General features: G+C 36.5%; 2 protein-coding genes across 4 annotated transcripts; one reads left to right on the top strand and one right to left on the bottom strand.

Moving 5' to 3' along the window:
* Nucleotides 1-705: 705 nt before the first annotated feature.
* LOC112198141 (2-(3-amino-3-carboxypropyl)histidine synthase subunit 2) lies at nt 706-6,144 on the bottom strand. 2 transcript variants are annotated; one of them, XM_040518588.1, is made up of 11 exons: nt 5,906-6,036; nt 5,622-5,812; nt 5,437-5,545; nt 5,025-5,046; nt 4,642-4,923; nt 3,915-3,984; nt 3,383-3,450; nt 2,588-2,703; nt 2,389-2,495; nt 2,016-2,155; nt 706-1,334 (listed from the first exon to the last, which is right to left on the bottom strand). In XM_040518588.1, the coding sequence occupies exons 1-11, from the start codon at nt 5,984-5,986 to the stop codon at nt 1,078-1,080; spliced, it is 1,443 nt and encodes a 480-aa protein (XP_040374522.1). In that variant the 5' UTR covers nt 5,987-6,036; the 3' UTR covers nt 706-1,077. The 2 variants fall into 2 exon arrangements, with proteins under 2 accessions (XP_040374522.1, XP_024194972.1); XM_024339204.2 differs by lacking the exon at nt 5,025-5,046 and having other exon boundaries at nt 4,642-4,987; nt 5,906-6,144.
* Nucleotides 6,125-8,726, top strand: LOC112198142. 2 transcript variants are annotated; one of them, XM_024339205.2, is made up of 4 exons: nt 6,125-6,256; nt 6,992-7,316; nt 7,739-7,996; nt 8,288-8,726. In XM_024339205.2, exons 2-4 carry the CDS (start codon nt 7,044-7,046, stop codon nt 8,555-8,557), a joined length of 801 nt encoding a protein of 266 aa, XP_024194973.1. In that variant the 5' UTR covers nt 6,125-6,256; nt 6,992-7,043; the 3' UTR covers nt 8,558-8,726. The 2 variants fall into 2 exon arrangements, with proteins under 2 accessions (XP_024194973.1, XP_040374523.1); XM_040518589.1 differs by having other exon boundaries at nt 7,739-8,049; nt 8,269-8,726.
* Nucleotides 8,727-9,448: the final 722 nt, after the last annotated feature.

Below are 9,448 nucleotides of genomic sequence, written 5' to 3'. Positions count from 1 at the left end.
AAGACAAAAATATTGATGTTTTGGAATCTAGTTTGCTTTAATTGATAGCATTTTCATCTAGAATCTAAAACTGAGTAAATGATTTCCACCTTGCATCAAATTCCATCACTAAACCAAGAATGCAGATCCAGCCACGTACAAATACAAAAAGGACTAATGAATGTCAGCAAAAAATTCACTATACTTGCGAAACCATAATCAATCGAACCATGATTTTGATAACTGTTGTACTCTCAATTCTCTCAATTTCATTAATTGTACTAAAAAATCATACTTGGCTAAACGAAACAATAGTATTCATAGAATTTAACCTCAGAAAATTCTCACCCTCACCAACCCCGACCACCAAAAACGTATCCTTTCCAATTTTCCCCTGCTTGAGCACAATAAAAGACTGTTGACAGCTTTAAAGCCCAGATGGAGGTCCAGAGCTCTCCGGCGACTCAGCTTCCGCTGAAGAATGATTCGCGCTTAAATGGGTAGTCAAGATCGACAGCTCCAGACAGAGAAGGATCTGTGAGGTTGAACTCAACATTCAACGATGCGACCTTATCATTGGGGCTCTTACAGCATTACCTCAAAATATAAATAGATGTCAATGATATGTATGCTGCACACTAAATCAATAAAGCACGGTCCAGTAGACCGACTGTTGAAATATATTCAACTTCATATGTAAATCTCTAAGTTCTACCATATTAATGCTAGCTAGTAAAATCTGGGGCATTTCATTCAATTGTAAACCTAAATTTGGGCAAGATTAAAGTGCCAAAATCATACATCCAAAAACTTATCGGCTCATTGCATGTTCCATTAAATTACACACTTACATTATAAAGAAAAACAAAATGAGCAAAGCAAAAGAAAAGAAAACAGAACAAACAAATTCGTCAAGAAATTGTTTGTGACGCATCACAACTCTAGTACTCTTTGGCAAATAGCTTGCCTATAAGCTCCAAGGTGGAAAGTAGATCTGAAGATGCCCTTTTCCTTGCCTGTCCTTGGACTGCTTTCCGCGCTTCCTTCTGATAAATAAATTCTCACGCAAATGGAAAGGACATCTTAACTTTCTTCAACTCATTCCAATTTCTCTTGCATGCTTTTTTCATCTTGATACCCTGCTGCCCTCCCACTCCTCCCCATTAGATATGGTCCTGGCAAGGAAGTGTCATAATGTATATCTAGACCCTGATAGGATCGAGCTGCTAAAAACTCTGCACCAGACTTAGCCATTCGCTTGGCTATGGAATTAGGGTTGTCACGCAATTGCAGAGCCTTCTCTGTCGCATTTGCTAAAGCAAGAGCTCCTTCCTTGCCTTCATCAGCATCATTCCCTGTTTATGCAGCAATTTCGTACTTTCCCAATGTGAGATTTTAGTAAATGAAAAATTGGAAATTGAGAGAATTTAGTACTTAGCTGACAAGAATTAAACTAGTTCAAAATAAATAAAAAATTAGCGTACAACCAAAAAATGATTCAAACATCCATAAAAAGTTCATCAGAGAAACCAATCTTCCCATAAAGTATCAGACAACATCATTACTAATCCAACTAATTAAAATGGAACAGGGTCGTAGACTATACATTCCCAATAAATCTGTGTATGCATTTCCTTCACTTGTAATAAGGAAATATGGGACAACTACAGAATAAAAGCATGCATGCACTTTTCATTTAAGAATGACAATTGTAAAATAATCATTTGCAATCTTTTGTAGGATTCATACGTATCTGTAACTAAAGAATGAGAAAATATAAGGGTTCTCAAATTTGCAATCTTTTGTAGGATTCATATGTATCTGTAACCAAAGAATGAGAAAATATGTATGTATGCATCTATCTATCTATCTATCTATCTATTATAAACTTATTTTCCAATAATAATAATAATAATAAAAAATCTTATTGACGAAGAGGTAATACATTAGAATATTCGTATAATATTCTTCATTTTGCAAAGATGCGTTAGAACAATAAGAGAGAGCTACTTTACTTATCAGCCTGGGAGACCTACCTTCCCGATCAAACTCTTCTACATATCCACCTTGTATGAAGGAAAATCGTGCTTCTTCAGACTGGTTTCTTGAGTCCACTGGAGAAGAATTAATCAAATCGCGGAATTCCATTACATAAGCTCCGGTCCACTGAGATCCTCTGGGGATATGAAAATAGTGAATTCTAAGAGTCAAGTATAAAAGAAATCATAACTCAAAACTAATCAATTAATATTGTCATGTTATGATTACCAACAACACACCATCTCATGAGTGGGTATTTTCTCAACAGACTAGAATTATGAAACCATATAAAAACAAAAAGGATTGAATCAATCCACAGCATATGTCACAAGGAAACGAAAAGTTTGTAAGCTGAAAGTAGTGCAGTACCTGCTGAAAGCTAGCATCGCTTCAAAAGGAGTGATTACTGGAGCTAAATATTCTTTGCTATCCAGCAGAGCAGTTTGGGCGCAAGAGACATAAATGAAAATATCACACTGCCACAAATAATAATCTGTTATCACAATTGCAATACTAAACACCATTAGGGAAAATGGGCAATTATCAGCTTGCATGTATCAAAGTTTACCTCTGGAAAGTTGGCAAGTTTTGCAGGGTTCGGTCTTCCCATAACTAGAGTATAAACTTTTTTTCCAGCTGCTGTAATTAGTTCTTTCATCTGATGAATCATATTCAAGTAACCAGCTGCATCATAGTTATGAAAGAAAGATCTCATCATAATTGACATCTACAATGCATTAGTTATAAGTGATGAATGGAGATATCAAAATGTATTCGACTGAAAAAATGTACAGAAAAATAAAATTTGCTGTTTAGATTTTTAGATATATATATATATATATTTTTTTATTTATGAAGAAAGAAAGATGATGTTTAAGCTACTTATTTACTTAGTTCTGAATCAAGGCTTTCATGTCAGCTTCTCATGAATCATTGGAGATTAAATGCAGGTTATAATTAGAAGGAAAAGCAAAGAAACTCAAAGTAACAGAGTACTAGAAATGTGTAATGAAACCAAGAATCATTTAACTTTTCCCCATGAATTTAAGGTTTTTTTTCCTCAGAATCTATCATTAGTGAAATCATGAAATAAAAACATAGGCACCGCTATTTTAAAACTAGTCAACACCAAGAAACATTGAGAAACTACTGATGAACAACATCACAATCAACGGTTCATCATATAGTTTACTTCACAGCTTCTTGCTTCAAGACAGGTACGAAACATACATAACATTCGGATGAAGTATTTCTTCTAGCAAGCCATGCTTTCTAAAATCTAGTACAAACTGACTGCCATAGTCAAAGTGTCAAACACAGTAGATTATTATGGAACAAATCCCAGAGGGTCAAAATCACATACCTACGCCAAGGGTTCCTACTAAGATTGCAACAATGTTAGCATCCTTTGCTTTTTCCATTAGGTAATATCTGCAGAAGATATTACACGCACAATAAATCTTATGAAAGTAAAGCATGGCATGAAAAGAGGATGTTGTGGAATGAACAAACAGTACTTCATGTCAAGATAAAGTTTTTAATTCTTCTTAAGCAGGGGATTAGCGGAAACAGAAAGGATTTTATGGTGAAAGGACCAAAATGAAAGCCACTATGCAGTCATTTCTTTTCAATTCCACTTTTGTTTTTCAAATTTTAGAAACCTAAACCCTGTGAACATGACACAAGGCAGTCCCCATTAACCAACATCTCAACCCACTGTGCAGAAAAGACTCAAACCTTTCCATTCCACTTTTGTTTTTCAAATTTTAGCAACCTAAACCCTGTGAACATGACACAAGGCAGTCCCCATCAACCCACTTTGGTTTTTCCATTATAGTTTCATTTTGGGTTGTTGCACCATATTACCAAAAGAAAATGATTTTTGAAGATACTACCTCCGCTTAAGAATTCTTCTTTGTTGAGACAAGTCGGTGACCATACTGCACTCCGATGCATCATATCTGACTAAAACCAAAATGACCAAAATTAAAACTAAATAAATTACTAAAATTGGAAGAAAATCAATATAAGCAGCATATCAAATTCCATAACTTGAAGCTTCATGAGAGTTCACATCTGTAATACGAACTTGTAAATAGATTTTTATTTGTAATCAATCAAGTGTTAATTTATAACTAAGTAGCATAAAATGTTTCGAATCACAATTGATTATTCTATTAGCTCCAAGTCCGAATAAGAGAGAACAGTAACTGCAATTGCATAGCCTGATTTCATTTCCCAATAATATGTGACAAACATGAGTTGAGGGGGATTTGGTTACGTTTGGACTCATGGCACATAAATAGCTCGAATATGTGATTCACTACTCACTAAAGAAGAGAAGGGAACACAAACAGTTGATTGCCTAGATGGACAGGAACAAAGTAAGTGTGCACTAAAGATTTATGTTCAGTAATGCAACATCATATACTCACAGAGAAACACTCCTCTTTAATTTGTGCAAAAGTGAAATCCACCGATAAATAGGCTAAATGCACGTCCATAGATCAGCCAATATATGATATATGTCTCCACAGAACAACCTAAGAGTGGCCTATAAGATGAAGTTACAAACACATACTCATACACAATGAATTGCATAAAGAGAAGTAATTTATTTACCTATTTCACAGCCACTATATGTTAACACAATGTTTGCAAAGGCTGAGTTATTGGAACCGATCCAGAAAAGTAAGTAATCCTCCATTTTGCGTCCCTCAGGTAATTCCCAGACCAAGCCTCCAATTCTATAAACATTACCAGATACCGTCCCAAAACTGTTACTACTAGTAAGGCCATCAGCTGCTCCTACGATGTCATTGGAGAGTTGAGGATCTTTTGATGGATTCATAACTGAACACATTACATTAGCAAATTGAACTTCTCGCTTGCACTCGGATCCACCTGCTGCCATAACAGTTTCTCTTATTTGCTGTATGGAATGTGCATAATCCAACCCAAAAAGAACCTAAAGATTTATTGAAAGTCAGATTGGTCGCTATAACCTGAACAAGAAAGAGTTGGTATCTTGCAGATTATCCACAAATAAATAGTCAGTATCGTGATGATGATACGTAGAGAATAATGTTTAGTGTAACTGATGTTTTAATTGATGAGAATTTTCCACCTTGATCCAAAAATGAACAACTCAACTCATGTCATGAGGTCCAACTAGATTTTTATCTGTTCCCTGTTACCATGATTATTTTGTTTCATTACTTATTTCTGAATAAAGAAAATATAAAAAAGAAAAAAAGTTGATCCCAAATGAAATATAACCATTGTTGATGCTCCTATGAATGAAAATACCAACTCATAAGTAGAGTTTTTAGCTGTAACTATACACCTAGAATGCTGATGTGACGAAAATAATTGCTATGTATCAGTGTAACGACTAGAGGGATCTGATTATCGTACCAAAACAGGCTTTCCACTTGGTTGAGCATAATGTGACAGCTTGTTTGCGCAATCAGATACAGTGATTGGAGCCTTCCCAAAAACAAACAATGCCGGAAGCTTTGTTGTCCTGCCAATTCAATTCATAAGAAAAAAAAAAACCTGATTGCTTGGAGAGTAAAGAGTTTAGAAAATAGACTACTCACGGGCTGAGGCAGGTGTGGCCATAATGAACAACGCAATCGGCTTCGACATGCGATGCTCCAACTTCGTCCACACAGCAACTACCGTAGGCCGTGTCCGCCATTAGGAACAGCCCCACTTCCTCCTTGTTGTTGAGTGAGGCCCTCAGAGCACTCACAACTCTCACCGACTCCTTCAGAAGCTCATCCGGGAACTGAAACACGCACACAGAGAGAAAAAGAGATATGATAAAAGACTCCACACAACTCAGAGCTTTTGTTGAAAAACAAGACCAAGTCCCTCCCACCTGTAAAGCCACTCTCCTGAAGTTATTACTCTCAATGAACTCCGCTGTCCTCCCAATTTCGTAACTTGATTCCAACTCCATGCCCGAGGTTTCTACTCAACTCAGCCTAAACCCTCAAGAAGAAGAAGAAGACTTGAGGCACCTTTTCTTTTCAGACTTGAGGCCCAGCTAAAGGCCCAAATAACACTGCAGCCCATATCAGTAGGAGGCCCAGAGAAACAAATATTATCTGCTCCCTTGTCCCAGCTCCATCGTCTTCTCTATTCTGCAAAACCCTTTCCGAGTCGAGGTTTCCGAAGAGAAACAAATTCGCTGCTTCTCTCAGCCACCGTCACCGGTTGGGCAACACTCGTAAGCCACCCTCTCTCTCTCTCTCTCTCTCTCTCTTCATTTCTTTGTTTGGGGAATTTATGTCGATGGTTTCCTCATTTTTAATCATGAATGCATCTGTTATTCATAGCTCTTACCGTTTTTGGGAACAAAGACATGAATGCCGCATTGGTCTCTGAGAAAGGCGCTAGTTGTTACAAGCAGTTTTGTTTAGTCGTTTACCACAAAAATAAAAGAAGCAAAACGCAATCCCAGTTCACTTTTACAACCTCAAATTCATCCATTGTGTTTCTTCATGTGTCTTACAATTAGTGAATGCAAAATTTATGTCACTTAAAAATCATTTGTTTCGACCGAGAACATTACATTATTTCTCACTTTTGCTGGACAATTTAGCTGTGAAATGACTTCAAATGGTTAATGAAGTATTTTTGTGCTGGGAAATGTATTTGGCTGAGGAGGGGAAGGAAATCTCTTCTTTGTTAAGTATTTGTGTTACGTAATTGCATACCTGGGAGGGCAGAGATTCACGCATCTTCAGTTTTCTATCCTACACTGTACAATATATTTCTCACTTTATTTTGCTAATGAAACCAGTGCATCTGCATTGTTTAATTTTATTTCCAAAACTTTTGAATCTGTTATATCACATTCTATTCATCTTTTGAGTTTCAAAATTCATTCTATTCATCTACCTTACTGTTCACATACTTTCCTGGGTAATTATTCAATAACATTTGGATAATGGTATTGTAGGATTTTAGATCTTCATGTGACATTTACAAGGAAGCTGAGAATTTTATTGAGGATGAGCACTGTGCAGATTAGTTCATGCAATCCTTGCATCCGTCTCAGGAACAGCTCTCAATCTCTTCGTCTCCCTTCTAAGCCATATATTTTACCAATTCATGCTAAACATGCTCTTCTTAGAAATCCTTTGGTAGCAACGTGTAATGCATCAATTCAGCAACGGTGCATGACCGTATTGAAGAACCAGCGATGCAGGGCGGTATCTACATACCAACAATCATTCCCTGTCTGCTTATTGGGTGGAAAAGGAAAAAATGGAAGTGATGACGAGGTAAGAGACCTTTGTACAAGTCCCTGCTTGTGTTTATGCCAAATACTTGAATAATATATATGGTTGAACCATGGCTGAATTTGATTCTTACAAATTATCAGAGATATACTTACAATTTCAAGTTCCCCCCCCCCTTCCAACCTATAATCCATCCCTTCACCCCATGCCACATGACATTATGACCTAATAAGATAATAGTGCCTTATTTTCAAGGTTTGCTCATCAGAGTCTAGTAATAGAGTAATAGCTAGTAAGGGGCATTTGGGGGCTTAATGATTTTGTTTATGATATATTTGGAGAATTTCCCTACAATATGAGAAGAGTTGTGAAGATGTATTCTCCTTGATATTTGTAATGGTACTTGTGAGCCTGCAAATGCATGTCACCAACAACATTCTCACTGCATATCTTAATGCATCCAGGCTTCCCCATGGAAATCTCTGGAGAAAGCAATGAGCAATTTGAAGAAGGAAAGTTCAATAGAGGATGTATTACGTCAGCAGATAGAAAAGAAAGAATTCTATGAAGACAAAAACAGTGGTACACCTGGTGGTGGTGGTGGCGGCGGTGGCGGTGGCGGTGGTGCAGATGGATCTGGTGGGTCAGAAGATGAAGGCTTTGCTGGAATCATTGATGAAACCTTGCAAGTGATTCTAGCAACCATTGGATTTATATTTCTGGTAATAATCCTGCATTCCCTAGCAACTCATATAAGCTTGTTGTTTTGTCAGAGGTGAGATGTAGTATAGTGTAAGGCGCACACATTGCGCACAAATAAATAACTAACACAAGATAAGAGTATCACTTATTGCTGCTTAATTGAATATGATATTTAGGTTGGCCAATATTCTTTCCCACCTGGCTGAAAAATAGTTTGGTCACTGACATGATTTAGTAATTACCACAACAGAGTTGCTTTAGTTTCACAAAGTGATGTTTTGATATGCTTTAGTCGAATGCTTTTGTTGCAGTATGTTTACATCATCACTGGTGAGGAGTGGGCTCGGCTAGCAAAGGACTACCTCAAGTTTCTCTTTTCAGGGTCTGAGAGTGTTCGTCTAAAACGTGCCATGTACAAATGGGGAAGGTTCTACCAGAAGCTGACTGAGAAGAAGGTGTATGATAAGTTCTGGTTGGAGAAGGCCATAATCAGCACCCCAACTTGGTGGGATAGCCCTGCCAAGTATCACTACGTAACTGAGAGCATTAGATCTCATTTAGAATCAAATTCTGATGAATAGTCCCAGTCAAGTACTATAATTATACCGACCTTCCCTCTACATTTGAGCATTTCCCATCAACTTTTTGAGGGATGGTACAAGTTATCAGCTTATAACGTACATTTTATTGTTACTTCTGACATTTGAGATCCTAAAATTATTTCGTTAAAGTTGTTTTCACTGCAGATAATGACCCTGGGTTGGATTGGATGTATCAAATTTGCATATAAAAGATACTGCAATTGTCAAAGTGATACGCTAAAAAGTAAGCGCATAATTTAGCCCTGAAAATGTTATCGTTAGTATAGAATAAGTAGGGATCGTTCTAACCGGGGATTGAGGGTACACCTGTAATTGCAAAAACAACTAAAGAATTAAAATAAGTATAAAGTATTATTTACAAAAATAAAACAAAGAATAGAAATATATACATGCAAACATAAAGAAGGGGGTTTAGGATTAATAAATTGAAAATTAAAATAAATAAAATAAAAGAAAGGTAAAAACACATATACAAGGGTGGAACGCAAGGAACAAAGATCAAATCCACAATCATATGAATGAAATCCAATCACAATTCCTATAGTTGATTTTCTATGTCATGAGAAAGAAGTTGACCATGTGAAACGTTAGAAAGCAAACGATTTCCCATTTTTTTGATAGGAGCATTTTTATGCGACGTTTTAATAATTATTTCCTCATATTTTTCTTAGTTATTTCCTTTATTTAATCATTTTTAATTTAGTTTTTATTTTATAGGTACATTGAAATAAATGGAGAAGAAATGAGCTGAAATGAAGAAATGGAGTTTTCCTGGTCCAACTAGGAATCCCAGTCAACGCAGGAATCCTGATGAGGCTAGGAAACCTGAAGGCATTAGGAGACAACATGATGACGTGGGAGATTAAATCT

This window comes from Rosa chinensis, chromosome 4 (genome assembly GCF_002994745.2).
Source record: "Rosa chinensis cultivar Old Blush chromosome 4, RchiOBHm-V2, whole genome shotgun sequence".
Classification (NCBI taxonomy): domain Eukaryota; kingdom Viridiplantae; phylum Streptophyta; class Magnoliopsida; order Rosales; family Rosaceae; genus Rosa; species Rosa chinensis.
Note: the sequence above shows the minus strand (reverse complement) of the source record. Positions and strands in the feature narration are given on the sequence as shown.